Consider the following 27,105-nt stretch of genomic DNA (forward strand, 5'->3'; position numbering starts at 1 on the left):
CAAATATACTAGGCAGCCTCAGAAATCAAATAATGCTCTCCCTTTCCATGCACCTTTCTAATGGAAATTTGACTTTGACCTTTCTAATGGGAATGAGTGGAAATTCATTATGTTGGATTAAGAGCAAGAAAATAAACTTTAGCTTGAATGTTTTCCACTGAAAAATAAAATGTTGACTTTAGCCATGCCTATGTTGTTTTTCTTAGAGGAGTTTCAATGACTGGAACATTGCTATATTATTACTGCATTATTTTAATTGGGAAGTTTCATTTTTCTGACAAAACAAGGGCTGTTCTTTATTTCTTCTGAACAAAAGAATGTGTAGGAAAAATGTTATATAAAATAAAACAAACCTGCTAGTCATTCCTCTTCACCACCCTTCAGTAGGATGGCCCTGCAGTTGCCAGAATGAAATGTATCCCACAGCGATATCAAAATAGCACCTATTACAGTTGCATCTACATTATATTCCTGCACTGCAGCTATGTACAGGATTGGACAGCAAGACTTATTCTGTCATACATTCTGTTCATGATGGACCTGATGCACACAACACTGAAATCAATGGGAGCCATTCTATTGACTTAGTGGATTTGGGATTTGCCCATGTAGGTTTACTTTTCTCCACACTGTTTTCAAACCCGTCCCATGGCTTAGTGAATCTTCACAATTTCATAAAAATGGCAAGCACTGATGTATTACAAAAATGTCTTAAGGAGGCCTTTGCTACTTGAACCAGGATTCAGAGTTAGGAGAAAGAACACACATCACAATTATTGATTTGTGCCATCAGCATATACTGTGTAGGCATCTCATGATAGTAATATTCATAAAGTAGAATAAAAGCTTTCTACAGCATTACATGAATGATAGATGTTTCCACAAAAGAATGGCCCTGCTGTCAACAGCTAGATCATTTTTAGTCAAAGAACAGAGCACTCCTTAATAGTGAATACTAGCTCAACTGTCCGTACATAGCACCCCCAACTCAAGTGACCCAACACTAGACTGAGGAGTGCAGCGGTTGGTCACTCATGCAGGGATCATGCACATAATGAATGGAGTAGCGGATGCCATCTCTTTCCCTCAATGCCCAAGGCAACAACCCTTGCACCTTCTTGTCGCCTGATCCTGCAAACATTTGTGCCCACAAGTAATTCTGCTCACCTCACCTCAGAGGCACTATTCAGTTGAGTAAAGTTACTGATGTGCTTAAGTGTTTGCAGAATCAAAACTTTGGTACTCTGTTTGCAAACCTTCTGAATGACACATCATGCAAACTGCATCCTCTCCTGCTAGTGCCACCTTACACCTGGCAAAGGGTAATTAAGTATTTCACTCCTTCTGTCCACTAGCTCATCTCTTTCAAGTACTGGCAAGAAATTCTGGTTAAAAAAATAAAAACCCCTTTCACAGAAGATAATTCTATCCTATGTACAGATTCCAGCCTTGCAACCCCTCAGATTTCCCTCTTTAGTTCATTACTAAACAAAGGAAAGAATCAGCTAGTCCAAAACTATAACACATAGTCCTGTTTTAACTTTGCTGATCATTCTTCTTGAATGTACAATAGTGCCCTCCACTAGGTTTGACTTTGGGGCACAGCTTGTTCCCAGCCAAGAACAAAACAATGAAAGCCATGTAGGTAGATTTCAGGGTAGCAGCCGTGTTAGTCTGTATCCTGTTCTTCATGTAGGTAGACTAGCACACTGGCTCAATGCACCCTTGTGCTAGAATGTCAAGCCTTTGCTTTCACTTCAGTTAGCTCAAGTCCTGGCAGGCAGTAAATGACAATGTTATCACAGTAAGTTTCTGGATGTCAATTGCAATGACCATGCAGACATTCTGCTCATGAAAACTGTTGCCTCAGTGAGAAGAGGAAACTAGATCTCAAGTAATCTTATGCATGCCCGTGGCCAGGAGCACATACTGTGAACCTGTACACTCTTTTGATCAGGAACAGATGTTGGCTAGGAAGTAGTTATAGGGAGTCTGTAGCTATAGATGTCTGGATGAAGCACATTTCTTGGAAGAATAACATTCTTCAAAGAGAACCTGCTTTCTTTGACTCAGAAGTTTGAACAAAATGATAAATGCTCCTTATATGTCTAATGCTGTCTCTACTTGGATTGAAAGTTGGTTACATCTTGAAGCTTCCAATTACTTTTATGCAGTTCATAGAAACTTCTTTTTCTGAAGCCTTGAGGATTAAAAGGTAAAGTTCCTTGGGTCAGTTTCAAACCGCACCCAACACAAATCAGGGGACTGGGCACAAAGCCGGGGTAAAGCCTCCCCACCTCCTTTTGCATTCACCTGATCCTGAGGCTGTTGCATGTAGAGCTAACTGCATCCTCACTGTCAGGTAGTGCAGGCTAAGGGCTACTCTGGATGACGGTGTCTGCTAACAGCCCAACAAGCCAAAACTGTTGTTACCCCCCACTCTCCCTGCCGGGAGAACTGACGTGCTCTGCAATGCCCTATCTAGCCATTCACTTATGCCCGCTGCAAGTTGGGTGATAGTGACATAGGCACCTTTATGCTGGCTTTGTGTCCCCTTGTACTGGAATGATCTTACCAGGGCTAGAGGTGCCAGCTTTAGGTCCAGAAGCAGTGGTTGTGTTTGATGCAAAGCAGTTGCTTTTCAGCCAAGGACCTAGCTGCAAATGTCTTTCCCACTCCCACAGTGAACCTCTGCGGCACTGTCAGTATTATAAATATGTTAAACAGCAAATAAACAAATGAAATAAAATAATGCTAAAGATGAAGGGAAAGAGATTTTACATGAAACACCAGGGACAAATACAGAGCGTGATTTAGATACACATTCTTACCAATAAGGGACAGATTTTTAACAGAGCTCAGGACTAGATTTGCAAAAGCGCTCAGTACTGAGCAGCTCCCACTTCAACCCAATGGGTTGAGCTCTTCTGAAAATCTGGCCCCAATTGGGGGTGCACTTTGGAACATCTGGTCTTAAATGTAAATCAGAACTTCAAAAGCAGAACTCAAAAGAAACCAGTACAGATCTTAGAGCATATTTTTCTGGAGTATTCTTGCCAATGTCTGCAACATCTTTTTGTATTAATTCATACTGACATAACTCCCCACCCTAATCCCTTTCCTTCATATATTTATCTAGTCTTAAGATACCAGCCTGAAATAATATTTGCAAGCCTGATCCAGCCAAAAGGAGTTGCTGTGGCTGTTAATTAGACTTGCCAAAACTCAATGGCTTATGATTATCAAGGGTTTCATTTAAGCATTTTTTCTGCTTGGGTGCTTACGGAGTTATGTCCCCCAAGTTTTCTTATGATTTGGAGTTCAAATGAACCTAAACTCTTGTAGCAAAACTCAGCTGTCAAATGTCAAAACCACACAACATTTCTTATCATAGTTACACATGGTTTTATTCATTTTAAAGGCTTTTAACTATAGGCAACAGAGCAATCAAAACACAGTTAAAAGTGAGGATCTGTAGTAATCAAAGCAGGCAGTGCATCTACCAATAGGTGGTGCTGTATCTTTTCTTAGTGCTAAGTCATTGCTTTGTTTTGATACTGTGTTGTTGTCTTGGTTGGGGGAGGCTAGGAAAAAAATTGAGTCCTTCCTGTGTACTGGAGTTGTTACTTACAGTGTCCTAATAAATCTATTTATTTCTATAAGCAAATATCACAGATCCCTACCTTGACACAAAGCTCAATAGACCAGAGAAGACCTTTCACCTTACATAGTTGTCCAAAGGTCAGTATAATTCTCTGGGAGATTTCAAACCCCATTTCTCAGTATACTGTCTTTTAAGCATAAGTACCTAAATCCTTCAGTTTACATCAGTCTATTGTATTTGTCTTTCTGAGCTTGTGGAGAGGATGGCAGCTTTGGAGTCAGTACATGGATTTTTAATGACTTGTATGTTGAATGTGGTTTGTTAGTTGAAGTCATTGTGCTTTCTTTTTATAAGGAAGACCTTATTTACTGTAGGTGCTATATATAAACATCCTCTGCTAATTGATTGTTTTCTTTATATGTTTGTAAGTGAAATGGATAGGAACAGTTTCTTTTTTTGTGATTTTAAAATAACGTTTTAGACCATATTTTCTGTTCCTAACCTAAAGCTGCAACATGCCTTTTTATTAAATCCTGTTTTGGTTTGGACTTGGCACATTCTATTGTACTGGAAAAAAGTACAGACACATATATCACATTGTCCACTTATCTATTTCCTAGTGTTGATACAATTATTTGGAAATGCTATATTTTAGATGAGTGCTGACTTTGTAAGTATCTTCTTTTAAAAGGAGATGCAAATTAAAACAGCACTCTGTGACGGCACTATTTATATCACATGTATTTTAATGAAAGTACTGTAGTTTATTAATCCAAAGTAAGGAATAGGACTAATCCCATACTGTGCATAAAGCTCTGGGTTTAAAATGTAATTGTCCCTTTCTGGCATCAATGAAGTCTCTTGCCTTGTAAAAATGGAATATAATGCAGGCTTCTACTTTTTCCAGTGCATCTGACAGCTATTAAGTAATTCAGCTATGCACTGAAACTTGTTAGCTTGCTGGTAGCATGATCTTCAAAAGCTTAAAGGTCACCAGAAAATATATATCATTTTAAAGCATGCCATTTTGAAATAATTTGCCAAATGCCCCACATAACGAGGGTAAGAGGGACATTCAACATATCCTTAATTTAACCCTTTCCATCTTATCAAAATGGTCCTAGACTCCCCAAGCTGGATTTCTGATCTCAGTTACACCAGTGCAAATCCACAGTAACTTCACTGGAGTAACTGTGGATTTACCCCCAGTGTAACTGACATCAGAATTTGGCCTATTGTGCCCAGATGAGCTGGCTCCCAGTATGTGGTATCTCAGCATGCACTACTCAAGACTACATCAAAACCCACCTTAATGGTTTGCTTTCCACCAATAGCTTCCATCCCTGTACTGATTCCCAGTTCTTCTTGCCTTACCTCAGTCTCCATGTGCACATATCACAACTCAGGAGATTTCTTCCCTGTGTAATATGACACATTCTTTATATTTGTTTTAAAACTTTCTTCTCAACCCTGTTCCTTTCTCTGTTTTCTTCACATTGTAGGGTCTTGTCTTCATGGGAAAGTTCGCCGGTTTAGCCTTAGGTGTGAATTTAAACCCATTTAGATAAAGCGGTGCAAACCCCTGTGTGGATGCTCTTCTTTCAGTTTATGAGTGGGGTTTTTCAGCATAGCTTAAGTCAATTGAGAACAAGTTTAAACTAAACTGAAAAACAAAGCCTCTCAAACTGGAATAATTCTGTCCACACAGTGGTTTGCCCTGGTTTCATCATATTGATTTAAAAACCAATTCAAGTTAAACTGGTGCAACTTTCCTATGTAGACATGATGTATCTGGCTAATTTGGGATCAGATTCTCCCTTGCTCTTACGCAGATGCAGAGGGGGAAAGGCCACAAGGAGCTTCCCACTACTACCTTTAGTGACCCCAAACAAGGACCGGGGCAATTGCAGTCCTTGTGCTCTCTCCATGTGCCCTTAAGGACATGCATCACTTAAGGGAGTAGAGGGCCAAACAGATTGAACTATAGTGTAGACAGTACATTCCTACACATACACTTGTCTGAAAATCTTGGCAGGACAATCTTTAGGACCCAGCTCTTAATTTTTAAAGTTATATTTTGACAACAAATAGGCCACCTGAAAGCTCCAATATTTTTTACAAAGCCATTCTCTTCAAATTGATAAGATAATTATTTATTTTTATTATGATGATTATTAATTATTTGCATTGTGGTAGCATCCAGCAGCTCCAGTGATGGAACAGGACCACATTGTGCTAGGTGCCATACAATCACGAACAAATATTAACACTTAAAAACAGAAAATACAATCAAATTATAAGTGAAAGTAATTCATTCATTACTCATGCAGAGAATGGAAGAACAGGGCCCTGTGTTGTCTTTTTCTACTTAAATGATCCACTGCAGTGATCAGTGAAAAAATCAGTTCAGACGGAAGAGAAAGCAATATTCTCTAGATACTTAAGTGACCCAGACAATTCTAATATGCCTCCGCTGACAAGCTTCCCTTCAGAGCCAAGACACGCAGCATCTGATCCCTTATTCCAAAAGATCTGCTTTGCCAAGATCAAATTATCACATTCTCTCTTAAAAAAATATAAGTGCCCATGACTAAAAACTTCTTTATATACATATAAATTACATATTTAAAACACAGTGAAGGAAGATTCATTTTTAACAGAGTGTGTGTGTGGGGGGGGGAGGAGGGGACAGAGGTAGTGGGGGACAGGGTCCGATTCAGATCTGGCATTAGCAGGTTTGATTTCACTGGAGTTCCTCTCACTAGCATCAGGTCTGAATTTGACCTGCCCAAAGAGAATGCAAAGCTATATTTAATAAGCTGTAGTAAGTCAGAGGTTGTCATATCCACGTAAACGGTATTAATTATTCAGCATAACCAACTGGGACTGACTGTACATTTTAAAGGGTATAATCATACACATAAAGGGCTAGATTGTAACTGTATCATCTGCCCTGATTCAGGGGCAGCGCATAGTTCCACTACCCCAGGAGCAGCCAGAGAACAAACTGTAATTCAGTAACAGTTCCTGCCCTGGTCCCAGTCTTGCTCTGCACCATACTGGTTAAAGACAAGCACAGTAGCATAAAATACTATTAGCCATTCTCTTCAGTTTCTCTGGAATTTTAGGGCCAGATCCTCAGTTAGTGTAAACTGGTTCTGGTCCATTGAAGCCCATGGAAGTCCACTGATTTACACCAGTTGAGGATTTGCCTCTTAAAACCAATAAAGGCTGATAAAATGGGAGTGGAGAAACTACGTTGAAAAAGTGGTTAAACCATGGTATACTATAGCTCCAATCCAATTTTGGCTATTTAAAATAAAGTGCATACATTTTCTCCAGCTCCTTGTTATCTCTATGGAAGGATTAGTATAAAGGTTGCACAGCATTCTGTCCAAGGAATATTGGAATTACACAGCTCTGCATCATTCTCTCAGTCAGATTAGGCAAATGTATTCCTCAGTGTCCATTTCCAACACAGGCCGTGCGGTAGGTTTTTTCTGCTATACAAGGAAGCAACATTATAAAGTTTGGGTTGTTTCCTATAAATAAAGTATTTTGCAGCTTCCACCAATAGATAATCTCCAGAAATTGCTAGCATTGAAGAGCAGAACAGGCTTAGCACATTTTAAATGTTGTGATGCTACGGAGGCTTAAAAGGATTTTGTCTCCCTTTTCTCTATGCAGGCGACTGCTTGCTAGTGCCTTAGAAAAATTACAGGAGGGACAAGGCAAGTTCTAAGATCACAAAAAAATCTCAGCATTTTAAAAGCAGAATCTTTGAAGAAAAAAAAAAAGTCACCCTGATTTATCAATTCCTTCTCCAGCATGCATCATGCCCTCTTCCCCCACAGGGGTTCTAATGACCCATGCAATGATCCATAGACAGCTGGAATCAGGAGCACCTCCAGGGCTCCATGACATACAAAATTCCAAAGAGAAGTACTAAAGTGGGGGGAAAGAGTATGTGAAAAGGAAAGAGAGGTCAGAAGCCATCATGATGGTATATTGCTTCCCCCCACTTATCACCAGTGACTGGGCAGCAAGGCTGTTTTTCTGTGAATTTTTATTCCAGTGGTTACATCTGGAGCACATTGAAGGTGGGTCTACTCTGAAAAATGGCTATGTAGAAATAGCCTCTTTTCTGCCTACAAATCAGAGGTATTAAGAGTCAAAACTGCTGACTGAAGTGACAAATACATTTTTACTCCTATTCACTCCTGATTGCACTACAGGGCCAATATAGAAATGGAAGAGTGAGAAGCAGGATACTAGCCTGGCTTGTACATTGTTAACTAAGTTCCAGTGATAGGGTCACTACATCACTGAAGGCAGTAGGCTTGCACGGGTGTAACTAAGAGCATTTCTACACTACCAGGGCTGCAACTACACTGCTGTAGCGTAGACACTTGTTACAGTGACGGAGGGAGTTTCTCAGTTGCTGTAGTAAATCCACCCCCTCAAGAGGTAGTAGCTAGGTTGACAGAAGAATTCTTCCATTTACCTTGCAGTGTTTACAGTGGGTCTTAGGCTGGCATAAGTATGTCTCTCAGGGGTGTGATTTTTTCACACCCCGGAGAGATATAGTTGCATTGACATATGTTTTAAGTCAACACAGAATTTGGCCTGCAGAATCTCTATGACTGGTGATGATGCATAATTTAGTAAAAACTCAATTTAACTTTTAGATTCCAGGCTGAGTGTGCATGGGTGTGGCTGTTAGAAAAGACATCACTTAAACTATGAACTCGGGAAATTTCATCTTGAAATCATTGAGAGGCAACAAATGTGAATTTCCTCCACCCCAAGCCATTATTCAATAATCACTTTTCTGAGTAGAGCCAAACTTTAAACTCCTGATTTAGCTATTTAAACAGATGCTTCAACTTGAAACTTCTGTTGAGCCTGGAAGATGAAAGGAGCCTGGAGAAATAAGACAGAAAAACAACCAAAAAAATTACAAGCTTTAAGCATTTTTACAAAGTTTATTTATACTTTAGGCACATTACCTAGCTCTGTAGCATATACATGAACTGATCTCAGGATAAAAATAGTAATGAAACTAGTTGTTCCTGGTGGATTTAACTGGAAATGGGCAACTCAAAAATCACGTCTGAAAGGATTTTACCTGCTATTGTTATGAGTAGCACCTAAGATCCCTAGAACAGAAAGAGATTACCGGGGGATGGGGCAGGAAGTGTGGGGGGACCCACATTTTCTACACTTTTTCATTTGGTTTGCTTTGTGTATTTGACCACCCTTTGCATGTAGTCAGTTTCACTGTTTGTCTTGCTGGTGTCTGTCTTTCACAGAGCAACAGGGGAGAGAATTTAAAAAATATTAGGAAAATATGATTGGCAAGGAGACTGCAGGGCAGGCGGGTGCACTACCTAGAAAATAGTATGCTTTAAACGCTCTTTTTAATTGACTACATGTCAAGTTGACAGTGTTCCTTTAAATTAGAGATGGACTGTAGAAGGTTCACTCACTAGCTAGAGTGCCCTCTCGTGGCTAGGCATAGTGTAGCAGTCCTTCTGTGTCTGTCACCCCTGCTGTCAGCTACTCTGTTCCTTCTTACCACAGACAGCCCTCTGGACTGGGTGTTTAGAGCCTCATCCCCTCCAGGGTAGCAAAAACTCCAAACAGAGCAGGATGTCTTAGTGACCATGCACCAGGACTTCAGCCCTGATCTGCGCTCCAGAGTCCTTGTCCCCTTACTCCAGAGGCTTATACCACCCCCATCATTAGGAGGGTCATCAGAGGAACCCAGGCCTGCCTTCTCTTCGGGTTCCAGCCTGAAGCCCTTGTGATAAGCGAGTAGGGTCTGTTTCTTATGATCCTTCCCATGGCTGTTTCTTACTTTTGCCTGTATGCAGCATCTGTCATAGAGCTGTGCTCTTCTGCCCCCTCCCTGTAGTTTTGTCTTTCTATGCCCCTTTTCTCACTTTGTTGCTGAGGAGCTTTCTCCGGGTGGCCTTGGCCCTCTGGGCCACCACCTGGAACCAGTATGAACTTATATTGCAAGCGCTCTCTGCTCTCAATCCTCCCTTATTGGACCTACAACACTTCCTTTGTACCAACCACCCAGTCCGTTTCTCCCCAGCTGGGTCTAATCCTTAATTACTTGTCTCCCTCCCCACCAGGTGCCTTCAGAGAATGGCTCTCTGGCTTCCCTTTACCCTGTCACTTCCAGGGTGGGGTTCATACACCCATGATGTGGGCAAACTGGTTCAAACTGGCCTAAGTTTTGTCCAAAATCAAACCATATGTAAAGTTGATATAAAGAAACTCATTAAAAAACAAAACAAAAACACAAAACAAAACCCCTCTGCACTCCCTTGTCTTCTAGAGGCAGACACATGAAAATATCGAAAGACGATTCTCTGTGTATTTCTGACCTTGTTGAAACCTGGAAGCCCTGAAAAATCTTGAGTGAACCTGTTTTTTTCCAACCCAATTTCCAGACCAAAAAAAGAAGCAAATTGAATCAAGTTGCTGGGATCTTTTGAGTTTCATTCCTCACTAATTTAAACAAGATCTGACATCATCAGAAGGGTACAACAAGCTAAACAGCAAATTTTCCTAAATTAAGGCCATGCCTACTCCTATTGAAATTAATGGGAGTTTTGCCATGATTCAGAAGTAGCAGGACTTTATATCCCAAGTTGGATTATGGCCCTGATCCTGCAGTTGGAGCCACTAGCACAGAGTGCAGGCAGATACCCGCTCTGCCTTAGTGGAAACAATCGCAGGATCCAGGATCATAATTGCTCTTAACCTTTAATTAAGAACATAAACTTTAGTAAAGCCATAAAATTCCCTTTTCATTTGCTTGAGACTTTTGCAAAATGTCAAAGTGTCTTGCTTACAACACTCCTGCTAATACATCTCAGAATGATGTTTGCTTTTGTTGCAACAAGGTTATACTGTTCACTCATATTTAGCTTGTGATCCACTATGAGCCCCAGATCCCTTTCCGCAGTACTCCTTCCTAGGCAGTCATTTCCCATTTTGTATGTGTGCAACTGATTGTTCCTTCCTAAGTGGAGTACTTTGCAATTGTCCTTGAATTTCATCCTATTTACTTCAGACTATTTCTCCAGTTTCTTCAGATCATTTTGAACTTTAATCATATACACCTTAACAGTCATGACTCTCCTACTGGGACATTAGTTTAAAAGTGGGTTTGACACAGAAATACCACCTCACTTTGATCAGTAAAGGCCATACAAAACGACTCTACATCATGCCCATGATTATGGATTTTCTCCTTCTGAGGAACAATTCCCTGTAGAACTTGAAAACTTTCATTTCTACTACCCAGACCTATCTGAAGGTTGACTATTTTCAAATAAGCTTTTGTAACTGAAAAAGTAGCTTCAAAAGCAGCCACAGAGGTAGTCTAGATCTGGGTTATCACCTGCAGCCATGCCAATACATGCTGTGATCCCACTAGAGCTCACAAATTGAGCAGTGTCAAGATGCATCAGTACTGGGATGGGAGATTTCCAAGGAGTACTTAGGGGCTGCCAGGAGGGCTGTTCATGATGCCTTGCTGTCTCAGAGGCAGAGTGCCATGGAACCATTGCACAAGCATGGCGTTAGAGGGCACTGTGCTGCTGGAGTTCTACCGGAGTATAGTACGAACTAATTTACACAGCATCTAATACAGGATTTCTGTATGCCTGGTAAACACTAATTATAGCTTCACAACACCCTTGTGAGATCTGTATTATCCGAAGCATGAAGCAATTAAAGCTAAAATTTTCAAATTTGGGTGCCTAAGTTAGGGATTTAAAGGCATATTTCGGCACCTAAATACAAGTGGCCTAATTTTCAGAAGTGCTGAGTATCTGCAGCTCCCATTGAAGCCAGTTACATTAGGTTTTTTTCCTACTCCTGTTGTCTTTCTGCATAGGAACAATAACACTGTTCTTTAGCTTATTGCAATGTCACTATAAGAAAATGGTAATTATGTGGTGGGTTTTTTAATTGTAAAAGCAGCCACAAGGACTTGGTTCAGTAAAAGCAGGAGATCCAATATGTCAGCGGTAATTTCACAGTTCTCATTGGTTCCTGTGAAATCCTGCATTTGAATCCACAAGACTGCAATATTTAAGTAATAACAATGCATATCCACAGTGTATTAATCAGTTTAGATCAGTTGTGAAAAAGAGGGAGATTGTGTCCTCCTAGGAGCTATTCATCACTTCAAAGACATGGCATGATTAGTTACAACGTTGCATGATTCATTATTCTACATAGGTCTGGCTCTAGAATCAGAGACATTTTGAGGCCCGCTGGCACAGCGAGATGGGGAAATGTGCATAACACCTGTCTGTATTATGCTTGGCTCAGTCAGCTGCATTAGTACCTCACTTTAATGAACACCAAATTTATTCACAATTGTTCAATTGCTCTAGATTTAGATTAATTGTGTTTGATTAATATTTATTACTGCTTCATCAATGGAAACTGCACACACATTGCTAAAATGACTTGTAGTCCAGTGGGCTAGCTTGCCTTCATTATATTTACTGCTTTACATTATGTTCTGCTTTGCATTATATTCAGCAGTAATGCAAGAAACCTACGGGCCTGTATCCTGTAAGACATTAGCTTCAGCAAGTTAGCATATATGTGTCTGGGGCCTTTCACCTAGATAAATGGAACTAAAGCATAAGGTCCATGTATGACTGTGACCTGTAACATAGAGGATGCATTAAAGCAGATTGGCATAGGGGCTTTCCTAAGGTCATACCCTTTTAAACTTAACAGGTACCCCACAATTTAGAACTTGGAAAGAACTGAAATAACCAGAAATAACAAATGTGATATCTAACCACAAAAGGGCCATGGTAACGAACTGACGTATATAATAAGTTGAGATCATTGAAATACTAACCTATAGGAAAAAGACAGTCCAACATTAGAGAGGTGAGGAAATACAAATAAGAAGAAGGGAAAAATCCCCTACTGAATATGCATTGAACATAATGGCGTTAGCGTAACATATTATAAAAGTGGCATCCCAGCCTAGGGGCGATAGGAGAGAGAGATGTAGTCCTTGGGAGATGCCAGAATGATGGCCACTGGTAATGATGGGGAAGGTGATGAGGAAGATGATGGCTAACGTTTCAGGTTTTTCTACAAGGGATGGTGTGAGTATATGGGTGGGTGGATGTACGTTCTGTAGTATCTCTATCTATCTTACTAAGTTGGGGTCTTTGTGACTGTGCTAAATGTATTAATAAACTATATTTGTAAATATAAAAGAGCTCCTACATTGTGAGTGTTGCAACTGTGCACATCAGGGTTCCCAACTATATAATAATTTAAATAATACTGGGCCTGATCTTGGGGCAAGAATCTGTCAACTCTCAAAGTGATAACTGGAGGTTCTTAAGTAATCAATATAATTAATACATAATCTAAGATCAGGTTACAGACTGTCTAATTTCAGTATTGTGTACCTATTCTAAGTACCTGTACGCCCTCAGCTCCCAATGAAGCCAGCCCCTTGCAGGACTGGGCCTTTACAGTCCACTTCAAAATGTATTGAGACTTTTTACCCTGCTGGTTGGTAAGTGGGGCAAGGAGAGGCAGAATCCTCTAGTGATTGATGAGAGGCCATATCTAAAAAGAACAAAGGGATTGTGTTTCAAACAGCAGCAAGGAAGAAGTATTTGCAAATCACAGAATGTTCCTCATAGGGGTGTTGTGAGGTACTACACTAAGGGTCAGGGGGCATACAAATACCCTATGATTATTATAGACAGACTTTTTTCCCACAAGGTTTCGTGAAATAATAGTGAAACCTTCCTTCCCATAAGAAACACCTCTATACACAGGCAGAATAGTGTTAGTGGCAAGTGGGGGCAAGAAAGCTTATTCCCACTGGTGTCATTCCATAGCCCATGAAGGCCCTAATGCATCGGTTTGGAGGTCATTGTTGGGGATGCCTTTGTTGCTCATCTGAACAGCATGCACTTGCCTAGTCACAAATCTGCACAAAACACTCAAACATTTTTTCTTCATAGAAATTCATAGAAAAAATATCGACACAATGCCAACTTTTTTACATTGCCGTCGTATTACATCATGGTATGGTCATTTCAAGTCTCAGACATGATTTAGAAAGCTACAATAGAATGAGACATTACAGTGTGAATATTACACACCAGATCATTTGGCAGAACTTAACAATCAGCTATATCTGCTGACTGATGTACAGTACAAGCCCATTTTTGAAGACTGTCTTGTGGTGTTTTATGTTGCACTTGTGTGTTATAAATAATGTAAGCATTGTATTTGTTTTTCCTAAAGAGCCTGAATGTCAATTAGTGTATGCCATAAATAAATATTGCTCAGTTTCCAGATATCCATATGCAATACAAGAAGGGACAAGGAAATAAAAACTGGGATGGCTGCCAGTTTCATAGGCTGAGTAACCTCAAGCTAAGGTTCACAAGAGATCCCACCATATTAATACTGGAGCTCTATTTTCTGATACAGCAGTAAGTCTATATTTTGGGATCAGTGCTATTTATTATTGAAGAAATCTTACCCTGGGAGTTCTGGTGTACTGGGAAGGGGAAAAGAGCATTAGAGAAATGAATCTTCAGGCAAGTAGCAAGGCAATATTTCTACTCATGACTGAAGAGGGCATGAGGAGAAAGACCTGGCTACTATGCCAGCCTGTTAAACAGGTTATTAAAGAAGCTATATTTGCCAGCAAGGGGGCACATCAACCCCCCCAATTAGCTATTACATGTAGCATTGTCAGCAGCACACATTACCTGAAGTACATTCTCCTCCTTTACAGACATGTGCACAGGGCTGGTTGAAAAAGACATTTTTTTCCTGCCAAAAATTTTGAATGAACAATTTTCATTTGAAATTTTTTTATTTTGGGGTGGACATTTTAGATATGAATCAAAATCTCCATTGTACTTGGGCTTTTGAAACGGAAATGATTTCAACAGTTCAGATTTTTCTTTTCCCCTTTCAACCCCCACTTATTCCTCTTTTCTCCCCCCTCTTTCAACTTTTCAAAACTTACAGATTGGCAAGAGGAAAAACGAATCACTGCAACTTTACACCATATAACTTTTCCAAATGTTCTTATCTTCCAGTATTTGGAACATTTGGGGGGTTATCAAAAACCAAAGGAAAAATTCAGATTTGAAATCAAACAAAACAATTAATTTATGTTAGAAGCCCTCCACTAAAAAACTGAAAAAAATTCATTGAACACAGTTTTCCTGTAATAATTTTCTATGAGGCCTCACTTTGGGGGCAGAAAATTATTTTGTTTGAAAAATTTTGACAGGCACTTAATGTGTACCCCGCAGTATACCTCTTGCACTGCAGGATCCTGGAACAGCAGCACTGACCATAATCACAGATGGATAGACTGTCATGAGTTGTTGACTTCTTGAGTTCTCATCCAACCCTACATTTCTGCTTCTATAACCCTACCAGTGCTAATCAGTGAAGGGCATGACTCTTTTTATATCACTATAAACTACTATTTAGAATATTACACTGTTGCTGACATCTCCAAAATTAGCCTGCATGCAATCATTTGTCCTACACGTAGCTCCTTAAATATTTAATTTCCAAGTTATCTCCAGATACCAAAGTTTTTTATTCAATTACGTTGAAGCTATTTACACATAGTGTTATAAACAGAGCTATTGAGGACCTGGAATGTCTGTTTTGTGGGAAACATGGTGATTTCAAATTTTGGTTTTGTTCCAGATTGAACCAAAAATATCTCATTTTGAAATTTCCAATGAAATGAAATGTCCACACAAAAAAATTGTTTCAGATCAACTGAATTGTATTGTTTTGATAAAACATTTTGAAACAACATATCACTGTAATCTATGATATAATGTAAAATAAAACACAGCTCAAAACATAATTTCGTCAAAATCTACACATTCCCACTGAATGTTTTGATTTCAAAATGGATTGGCATTTTCCGACGGAAAAAACATTCACCTGGAAAATTTTCGATCCACCTGAATTATAATGCACTGAAATATATTTTGTCAATAACAGTATTGGACACGGCTAGACTCTAAGACCCTCTTCTGTCCCTAGAGTGGATGTTATCTTATACTGTAAAATCTTCATAAGCAGAGCACCAGAAATGACATTGGAAAGAGTCCCACAGAGAGAGTGAAGCACATTCTGCAGCATTGATTTCACTGGGCTGGGACGAGGTGGGAGAGACTAAAATAACTATTTTTTTTGTCATCTCTTTGTCAGTTAACAAAAGTAAATATACTGTCATGTGACATAGCTCTCTGCCTGTTTCCATGCTGGATGATATCTTTATATGGGCTCACCTGATTCTTTCTTTCTGGAATTAAAAAGTGCTCTCATGAGCTCCTTTAAAAACTGTATCCCAATCACTTTACTTTTATGACACTTTTGTGTGCAGACTTGCATATTTCTAGTAATGGCTGAGCAGTGCAAAAACCAAACTAGAACATAAGAACCAAAGGTCCCTCTAGCCAAGTATCCTGACTTCCAACAGTGGTCAGTTCCAGGTGCCCCAGAGGGAATGAACAGAATGTGTAATCATCAAGTGATCCTTTCCCCTGTTGCCCATTCCCAGCTTCTGGCAAACAGAGACTAGGGACACCATCCCGGCCCATCTTGGCTAATAGCCCTTGAGGGACCCATTCTCCGTGAATTTATCTAGTTCTTTTTTTAACCCTGTTATAGTTTTGGCCTTCACAACATCCTCTGGCAAAGAGTTCCATAGGTTAACTGTATGTTGTGTGAATAAATACTTCCTTTTGTTTGTTTTAAACCTGCTGCCTATTAATTTCATTTGGTGACCCCCTAGTTCTTGTGTTATGAGAAGGAATAAATAACACCTCCTTATTTGATAGTATTCTCATAAAAGAGCAAGCTGATTTTCGGAAAGGGTGTGGATGCACAGACCAGATCTTCACTCTACAAAACATAATAGAACAGTGCTTAGAATGGCAACGGCAACTCTACATACATTTCATAGACTTTGAGAAGCTTTTAATAGCATTCACAGGACCAGCCTATGGCGCATTCTGCAGGCATATGGAATTCCTTTCCGTATAATCAACATCATCAAAAGTTTCTATTTCAACTTTACATGCAGTGTTGATCACAGTGAGTTGAGTTTTGAAGTCAAAACAGGAATTGAAGAGGATTGTCATGTCTGCAATCCTCTTCAACACTGCCATCAACAGGGTAATGCGGCGTACAACAGAAGACATGCCAAGAGGCATTAAATGGACACTCTTCTCATCCCTTGAAGACCTGGACTTTGCAGATGATGTCACTCTCCTATCACATACCCAACACCATATACAAGAAAAAACAACTCGACTCAACGCGTTCAGCCAGCAAATTGGACTGAAAATCAACCACAATAAGACAGATATCATGGCCTTTAATACTGCCTCGCCATCACCAGTACAGATAGAGGATTATGTTCTCACCAATGTAGAAACATTCACGTACTTGGGCAGCACCATTAGCCAGGATGGTGGAACAAGCCAGGACATCTGGAACAAAATCAATAAAGCCAGGAACACCTTCAGGAGCTAAAATACAGTCGTGAAATCATCAAAATACACCACCAAAAACAAATTGAAGATTTATCAGAGCTGCGTACTTTCAACACTATTTTATAGTGCAGAATGTTGAGGAATGAGAAAGTATAACATGTCGAACTGTCTTCATTCCATACAACCTTCCTCAGAAAAATCCTCCATATCTTTTGGCCCAGAACAATCTCAAACCAAGATCTATTGACACAGTGCAGCCAAGAGGATATGAGCACCATCATTGCCAAGAGGCATTGCAGCTGGATCAGTCATGTGCTTCGGATGGAAACGGATTCCATCACCAGATTAGCAATAAGATGGACACCTGAAGGCAAGCGAAAACGAGGCTGCCTGAAAACAACATGGCGAAGAGCTGTGGAAACCGAGCTGAAAAATCTGGGGCACAGCTGGGGAACCATTGAAAGACTTTCCAGAAACAGACATAAGTGGAGGAGCTTTGTCGCTACCCTAAACGCAATAGGAACATAACGATGATGATTTACTTTCTCCACACCAGTTATGATTTTATAGACCTCTATCATATCCCCCCTTAATCATCTCTTTTCCAAGCTGAAAAGTCCCAGTCTTATTAATCTCTCTTCATACAGAAGCCGTTCCATACCCCTAATCATTTTTATTGTCCTTTTCTGAACATTTTCCAATTCCAATCTTTTTTGAGCTGGGGTGACCACATCTGCATGCAGTATTCAACTAAATCTCCAACTCTGAATTTCAGTACAAAGACTTCAACTGGTTCATATTACCTGAGGAACAAATGAAGAGCATTAAAGAACTACAAATTCCTAATCAGGGCCAGCTCTACCATTTTTGCTGCCCCAAGCCAAAAAAAAAAAAAAAAAAAGCCGCAGAATGGACAGAATGCCACCACTTCCTCGGCCCTGTTCCTAATGTATTTTTCTCGCCTAATGTATTTCACTTGGGATTGAGGCCAAGGTTTCAAAAATAGAAGCCTAAAATTGGTGCTGCACCCTTAGCAGCTCCCATTGCAGGCAGAGCCCAGCCATTCTGGTTCACAGGGATCATCCAATGACATAGGAGCCAGTCTGCCCAGCACTTACCCTCTCCCTGCTGCTGGAATAGAGGGCATGTCTGGAGCAAACAGGCATTACCAGAGCTTCCCTATTCTTTCTGGCCTGCTGGCTCCCATTGTCACCTCTCAAGGCTGTTGGTAGCTGGCATAATTTAGAATAGGTTTTAGGCTGCTCTCTTCTTGATGCCACACTGCCTGCCTGCCCAAGAGTGCTCTCTGCATCTCTTTACCTACACTACATGCCATCCAGCAAGAGTTGAGGGCAGTATTGGGCTTCTAAAAGGGAGAGAAACATAGTTTTGTTGCTAGTGCTCTATGAGCACTGGAAAGCAGGAGACCATCCCATACAGATCATGGCACTTCAGGGCCCAGGAGGAAAAACCAGGCCATAATGTTTCTGATACAATAGCCCTGTCCCCTCCCCATCTATGAAGAGTAGCCTAGCATAAGAGCAAACCTGGTGGAGTACAAACTACTCTTGCAGTGGAGGGCATTCCCTTCAGCAATCCAACGCATTATTTCTGCTCCTTGACTATCCATCTATAATGCTTTCAGAGGCCTTGCTCAAGCGGTGCTCCTCTAGCAGGACTCTGACTAACAATATCAGCGAAGAATTCCAGAAGGCACTAAACAATGGAACAAGCTGCAAGAAAACATGTTTTTAAGGTGCTACATATCAACATCCTGAATTTGTGTGTGTACAGTAATGCCATCAGAGCGCAGCACAGAAAAGTGCTTTACAACTATAGCAAGTCATTTTTCGGTGTGAGGTGCTTGTTAGATTTCTATAATTGAATTTGTCACATTTATCATATTGCGAGTTGAACCACTCATATTTCAGATTAAAGCCAAACCATTTCATGCAATGTCAAATATTCCAAAGAAACAAATAATCCCTCTTCATTGGTCTACCTGTCCCCTGATGGTAGCTGGTAATACCAGAATCTCAGCTTCATCTGAAACATAGCATGGCCTCATCATACTGTAGTTCCGTAGTTGCTCAGAGAGTACCCAAAATGAAACTGGTTTTATGCTTTCAATTAACCAATCTCTGAAATGCTCAGGTTATTTGCTTTCATCAGTTTGGGAGTTTTTTCACTAAATGTGAGGGCAAGTTTATACCCAGCCCTGCATGGACTGGGAGGGGCGGGGAGAAGATGATGCACACAGGGCCGGCTCCAGGCACCAGCCCACCAAGCATGTGCTTGGGGCGGCGCCTGGAGGGGGGGTGGTGCGGCGGGGCGCTCCGGCCCGAGAGCGGGGCCGCGACTGGGCTCGCCGCCCTCCCTGCAGTGCTCCGGCTGGTCGGTGGGGGGGGGGGGGGGGCGGCCGGGGGAAAAAAGCCAGAGCCAGCCCTGGGTGCACATGACCTCTGCTTTGTGCACACATGCAGTAACAGGGCAAAGTATGGTCCTTTCACACTCCTGACCTCAGTGACCACACAAAGCTAGAGCTGAAGCCCGCCCAGAGTGACCATGCATTGCCCCCTTCTACACACACACACACACACACACACACACACACACTGACTAGTAGCACTAGCCAAGCACAAAGAGGCTTCACTCTCATCATGGGTGATGAAGCAGCTGCTCTTCCCTCTGCATTCCCTGGAAGCTCCAATTAACATTGACTGCTTCAATCTAACTAGGCGCAACATATTGCAGGGTTGGGGCCTCCATCTGGACCCTCATTAGCTCTAAAAGTGTTCATGTCCTCTCTGTAGTGTGAACAAAAGTCTTGGATCCACCATTTCCTAGAAGCCAGTGCAGACTTCAGCAATTATTGTGCCTAGGAAATGAATATTGTTGTCTGCTGACAAGGCTTTTTTGTTTTGTTTTACACAAACTCAAGGGGCCAGGTCAAACCAGCACATACTTGGTCACCAGAAGGGGACAGATTGGGTATGAAAGGATCCAAGGTGAGAAATAGAGCATCCAACTGAAAGTTCCATTCCTACCCTATCAACTTCATTAAACCCTAGGGGTATGTCTACACTGCAATGAAACACCTACAGCTGGCCCATGTCATTGGACTAAGGCTCGTGGGGCTCGGGCTGTGGGGCTATAAAACGGCGGTGTAGATGTTCTGGAACCCTGGGATACTATAAGGGCAGAAGGTCTCAGAGCTCAGGCTCCACCCTAAGCCTGAATGTTTACACTGCAATTTTACAGCCCTGCAGCCTGAGCCCTGTGAGTCTGAGACACCTGACCTGAACCAGTTCTGGGTGTTTTATTGCCGTGTAGACATACTTTAGGAGTCTAATTAACAATTGTGGTACATGTTCTTTGCCCTCTCATTTTGCTTATAAAACAAAGGAGTCTACACACTCAGAATGACCTACATAACACAGCTGCTCCATTTCCTTCTTTCTTCTTACTTTCAAAACTCAAAGCAACCAACTTAACCTCACTGAAAAACTTTACTGGTAGGCAGGTTGAAAAAAGATCAAGACAGCATGATCTGGTATTTCTGGACCTAGAGTGTCTCCATCTTATCGTTAAAAGCATGACCCTTATTCTCCCAGCAAGGAGGATCTGCGACTGGGTCAGCAAATTACTGTAGGGCTTCAGTGTATGAAAAGTGGGCCAAAAATTAGTGCTACTGAGTCTTCTTTGGAAAATGTTTCAGTTCACTGTATAATTCATAATAATTCAAAATGCTTTTTTTCCTCATAGAGATTATACAACAGTACTTGAAGACCCCATTAGCGCGATCTCATGTGTTTAAAAATGATCAGATATTTAAGGATCGTGAAGGTCATTAAACTGTTTATAGTATATAATATAATATGACATTTCAAGACAATGCATCATATCTAATACAACACTTTTTAAAGCACCAGGAGAATCTGGAAAGCCAGTTTTGTGTAACCAAATATGTCCATCTTCAGTACAAAATTTGACTCTCAATTACCTTTCCACAACATCCTCTCCATTCCAGCAAGTCGAGCTGTCCCGCATCACCAGGTCCCCATCGCACAGCCTTTCTGCTATAGAGGCATAAAAGGTTCGGGATCGTTTCATGTAGTTGATGAACTCTCTACAAATTAGGAAGAGAAGAAATTAACAGAAGAGCGGTGAATTCCTGGGGTAAGTTAAATCTTTGGTTCATGGTTCTGTAAAATTAAAAGTCTACGTCCCTTTCAAAAAGAAAAAATCTAGCAAAATTAATTTGCTCTTGCTTAAAGTGCATTCCTGTTGTTGATGTATCCTCCGTCCCTATTTACCACAGCATTCATAGATTAAATTGTGTTGAAAAGGTATTGTTAACAAACAGCATTAGTGCATCCCACACGGATTGAAAAATTATTCATTTAAAACTTTTGTATCAACAGAGAAAACATTATTTGGGGGGGGGGTCTACTGTTAAATGGTTGTGTTCTGTCTATAACTAAAAGTCAATATTTTTACCTTCCCCCCAAGCCAGGGGGAGATTAATGAAGATGCTGTCAGTGCTATTACTGGATGGAAAAGGCTACCTATAACCAACCATGCAATCCTTCATTAGGTGACTTAAGCATACAATTTGAGTGTAGAAAAGCCAACCTCCTTGAATTGTGAGGGGATTAGCACCACCCCACCATCGCCATCCATGTCAGGTTTGTCTTAAATAGGATGCGCCCTCTCATCAAGTCTGGCACTCTGCCCATAGTAATGGCCTGTGCTTCATATTTTGGAGGAAAAACAAAAAGTCTGGACAGTGCAAATAGCCTGCTATCTGATGTTGCATGGAAGGAAAAATTCCTTCCCGGGGCAACCAGCTGATGTCCTAATACATGATTACACATGTCTTACTGAGGTGACCATATAAAATAAATATTTACCAACATGACCACAGCTTTACCTCAGATACCAGAGTACTTCTCTGTATTTAGAATACCAAGAAGTGAGATTATGGGGAGTATTTCTGTAACCTTAGGTACTCCTAACTGGTACCCATAATGTCTAAGGGCTTATCTACACTGGCAATAAACAGCGCTGCAACTTTCTCGCTCAGGGGGGTGAAAAAACACCCCCCTGAGCACAGCGAATTGCAGTGCTGTAAAGCACCAGGGTAAACAGTGCCCCAGCACTGGGAGCCTCACTCCCAGCACCGGGAACTACACCTCTCTTGGGCATGTTTTTTTTTGGTGACCACACAAGGCACGTTAAAGCACTGCCACGGAAGCACTTTAGCGTTGCCAGAGTAGACTAGTCCTAAGCCTTTGTGCTATGAAGATACTATTCTGGACACAAAGCAAAGACTGAAACTAGAGCGCTAAATGTCAGTTGTTGCTATTCCTGCTCTCCAATGCCATCAACACTGCAGTATGGAAAGGTAATGGAACCATTCTGGTTCAATTGCTTCCAGGGGGCAGGCTGTATAGGGGACAGTCCATGGAGGAGGGGTTTGGTGATATGGTGGGGAGTGCTGCAGGGGAGTTGTCAAGGTATTTGTTACTATGTTGGGGACAAAGGGGGGCCTTAGCAATACTCATCTCCCCAGGATGTAGCAAACATAGCAGAGCCGCTAGACACCCACTCCTGCCAAACCATGGGTTTGGGGATGGATTCGTTTTCCTCTAGTCCTTCTTAGGCCTTGTTTTCATTAGGTAATAAGGGGTTTTACCACCAAGTTTTAGCTACTATGTGGTAATTAACACATGGTTAAATCCTAGTGTGGACACAGCTGTTGTAGTTGTAACATGACGGCCATCATCTGGTCCTAAGGAAGGTGTGAACTGACCCTATTCATGTCATTTTAGCAGAACTGTGCAGTCACTCTGGGTTCACAAGCATGGAATGAGCACCATTGCCTCTCTCTTTCCTCCCCCTCCCAAATTTTCTCTCTGCTTGGTGCAGTAATTAATTAAGTAGTAAACCTATGACTTATACATCACTACCTGCCCCCATGGGATCGCCTTAAGGGCTATCCATTCTATGAAGGTTGCAGAGATGCCTAGCTTTAAGGCTGGTCAGTCTAGCAAACACACTGTTCTCGCTCTTCTAAGGGTACATCTACACTACAGCGGGGAGTCGATTTAAGATATGCAAATTCAGCTACGTGAATAGCGTAGCTGAATTCGACGTATTGCAGCCGACTTACCCCGTTGTGAGGACGGCGGCAAAATCGACTTCTGCGGCTTTTTGTCGGCGGCGCTTACTACCACCTCCGCTGGTGGAGTTAGAGCGCCGATTCGGGGATCGATTGTCGCGTCCCAACGGGACGCGATAAATCGATCCCCGAGAGGTTGATTTCTACCCGCCGATTCAGGCGGGTAGTATAGACCAGACCTAAGAACGTGCTGTTCATCTTACCCTGTTTTCTCAAAGCTGTAAAGTCCTTTGGTATTCTTGAAAGATTTCAGTTATGTATGTACATACATAAATACAAAGTCTCAAAATAATATCTTAGCAAATGTAAAATTATGTGTTGATTTCTACTGTTTTCATTTCTTACAAAGGCACACTATTTACATTTTAATAGGAAAAATGTATTTTCCAATAATAAACCATTATTGATTTCTAAAGTAGCTGTATTCAAACGTCTGTCTTTCCTAGATCAGAGTCAGTAATGGAACCAAGAGCCTTATAATTTGGATGATCTACACAGAGAGACAACAAAATATGTCACCTTGTTTTCATTCTTACCGAGAGACTTTTTTCAAACTTCTGGATTTGTCATTCTTTGAAGCTTTCAGAGGCAGAGAACTGGAATAGGCCGGGGAGAATAAGCATCAATCAGAAGAGGATGGGGGTGGGGGGAGAAGCAGGAATTCAGGCAAATGAGGGAAAGAAATGAGAAACAAAGAAAAAAGTAAAAATTATTTGAAAGAAAAGGTCATCAAGCACATGCATAGGATTATCCCAGAAAACAAATGAGGAAAACTATCATGAGATTTTCCAAAGTATAAATACAATTAAAAATATGTCAATGCATTACTGAAAAACATCACAGGCTGGTGGTTGAAGAGCTTTTTCCTAAAATAGCTTCAAACAAAACTTACAATTACAAATGCAGCAAATACAACAACATGCTAAAAATAAATTCTATGGACTTGAAATCTACCACATCCATATACAGAATGAATGAATTGTAAATACAGGTCAGCTGTCATGTATATGAGAAAACAATAGGAAAAATGGCTTTGAATGTGCACCACACAAAAGGGAGTACAAGTGGAAAGTCTGTTTTTCAGAGTAATGAGCAATTTGTTTAATCTCTTCATGGTTATGCAAGTACAGATTTTTGTGCTGTTCAGTTCTGGGACTCAACAACTGATAGCATTGAATGAGACAGGGCTTCATGTGCATAAGAAGAACCTTCCAAAGTAGAAAAGCCAGATTACAGGGTCATACCAGAGGAAACAGCTCAAATAGATCGCTCTAGGAAAGCCCCCAATACCACAAGATAATGGCTCTTTTAGCAGTCCAGATTCAAGCATACATATGTGTTTTGTGGTTCTGCCATCCTGAGCTGTATAGAAATATTTGGCTTAAATATTTCACGTATGGTGGGGAGCATGATCACGCTCTCATTTACACCAGAATAAATCAGGAGTAGTCAATGTGAGAGCAGGCTCTGGATGGCTTATCTCCCCTCAATACTTCTGCATAATGCAATGGCTTCGTTGGGAGCTATACATGCATGTAAAAGGCAACACAGACCCTTGTGCACCTTACATACCTAGTGAAGCTTTGCTGAAGAAAATGGACTATATTTTCAACAGCACTGAGCAGCACAAAGAAGAAGTCAGAGTTTGGAGGATAAAATGGCAGAGGAAGACTGCTCTAAATTACTAAGGCTACTAATGGCCCCAAAAAGCCATAACACCACCCATGGATTGTCAGCATGCGGAGATGCCCTGACCACTTCCTTATTAACCCACCATGCCCCCATACTGACCACATGGAGGGATGGTGGCATGGGAGTGCTGCTACACCAGTTCCATGCTGTGCCACTAAAGGGTCCCCCCTGCACTGGGGTGATGCTCCTAGAGGGCCAGCTAAACACAAAGCAGCCCTTACGCAGGGGAACAACAATGGCCAATGGGGACTATGTACATGGGTCAGACTACCAACACTTGGTCTGAAATGTTTTAATCTTCTCCATAGCCATTTGATTTGCAGTTGGCATTAACAATATATTTTGTACTTCCTCTTTGATAAAATTCGAGCACCTACAGTTGGATCCAACAGATACATTTAATTCAAATCAAATAGGTGGAACTGATTTCATACATTTCTTAAGAAACTCAAAATTAATTATTTTAATAAGAATAAAAGACCCCCCAGGTCACAAAATAACAATAAAACCCTAACATAGAAAGATTTCAACTGCTGCCTTATCTAATCAGAGACCAAATGCCGTGTTTTATTTCTTTGCTAAGCAGAATATATTTCTATATTTGTAGGTAGATCTGTATCCAGTTTGTGTTTAGTGGAGTGAAAAATATATTACAGAACAGATATTAAAGGAGGGTATTTTGGCTTTGCCAAGTGTTCTGATCCAAGCCCGAAGAGTGTTTTATACTGAAATCAGCAATAAAATCCCAATTTACTGATTGAGATATATGCTGTGTGCATTCCTACATCATCATGGAGCTTCACTTTTCCTGACATCCCTGCTATACATTACAGTAACCTCCAGGTTAAAAATGACTACAACAGCAATGTTGCCAGTTTCAGTTAATCTCTGAAGAATGTTGTGCAATTAAAAAATAAGGTAATTAAATCTATAAATCTTCTTCATGCTGTAGTGTTGTAAATACATTGAGAGTTAGAAATTTACTAAGACCATGCAGTATTTGTACAAATTTCAGTTATCGTGCATTGTCCCAAAGGAGACAGATTTAGCAGAATTAAGAAAAAAGATGCAGGAACTGAATTTAGATGCAGATGAATTAAGGAATCTATTTTAGTGAGAGATAAAGTTTAGCAAAACACAAACATGTTATATCAGGAGAGCACTTAAAACATGAGCTTAATTTTAAGTACATGAGTAGTCCCAGAGCTGAGCATGTGATTAAAGATTTAATTCTGCAGTCCATCTCTATTCAGCATAGGACTTAGACATGTGCTTAACTCGAAACACATCTTTAAATCCCATTGCACTCAAAGGGATTAAAGCACGTGTTTATAGTTAGACACCTGCTGAAGTCCTGTGCTTAACTTAAGTATGTACTTTAGTAGGTTGCCAGATCAGGGATGGAGTATCAGCATTTTGAATTAGTTAACTGAGTAACATCTACTCTATTTTACAGTATACTGGCATCCCTCAGTATATTAATGGCACTGTCACTGTTTACAGAGCATGGTGTATGTGCTGATGAGTTCTTTGATGACTGCTGAGTCCGATGCGCAAGTGAAAGTCCAGTCCACAGGTAGGGCACACCTATGCACTAGCAATGATCTGAATCCAAGCAACAGATTCTTTCCTCCCTTGTCCCTGGTCATCACAAAAGCTTGATCCAGTCTGCCTTGCTCCATCTACAAGCTGACTCCAGCAAACAGAGCAGCATTCTGCATTCCTTTTCCAATCATCCAATTATTGTTCTAGGCTCTGTCTTCCAAAAGATCAAAGTTCTTGGATGCTTTGCTGATTCTGTTAGTGAGCTCAGCATCAAGATCTACACTGCTGGTAACAGTCGAGCCAAAGTAGCAAAATTGGTAAACAACATCCAGATGAATTGAATAGCATCTAAGGTGATATCTGGAACTGGTTCTGAAGAGCCTTGGTGCATGATATCCTTCTTCAAGCTTATTGATAGCCCAAAGATTTTGTATGACTCAGAGAACTTGATAATAAGATGTTGTAGGGCATAAACACTGTGAGCCATAAGTGTGGCATCATCTGCAAACAGG

General features: G+C 40.9%; 1 protein-coding gene across 2 annotated transcripts in view; it reads right to left on the reverse strand.

The window, feature by feature from the left end:
• The window catches only part of LOC128843392 (glypican-5-like), a 646,741-nt gene that overhangs the window by 373,788 nt on the left and 245,848 nt on the right, over positions 1-27,105 (reverse strand). The window contains exons 5-6 of one of the 2 annotated variants that reach the window (XM_054040197.1): positions 23,893-23,952; positions 21,176-21,301 (exon numbers count right to left, since the gene is read on the reverse strand). In XM_054040197.1, the coding sequence (XP_053896172.1) occupies positions 21,176-21,301; positions 23,893-23,952 (186 nt within the window). The remainder of the gene's footprint in view (positions 1-21,175; positions 21,302-23,892; positions 23,953-27,105) is intronic. The other variant, XM_054040198.1, reaches the window with a different exon arrangement.

Source organism: Malaclemys terrapin, chromosome 9 (genome assembly GCF_027887155.1).
Source record: "Malaclemys terrapin pileata isolate rMalTer1 chromosome 9, rMalTer1.hap1, whole genome shotgun sequence".
Classification (NCBI taxonomy): Eukaryota; Metazoa; Chordata; order Testudines; family Emydidae; genus Malaclemys; species Malaclemys terrapin.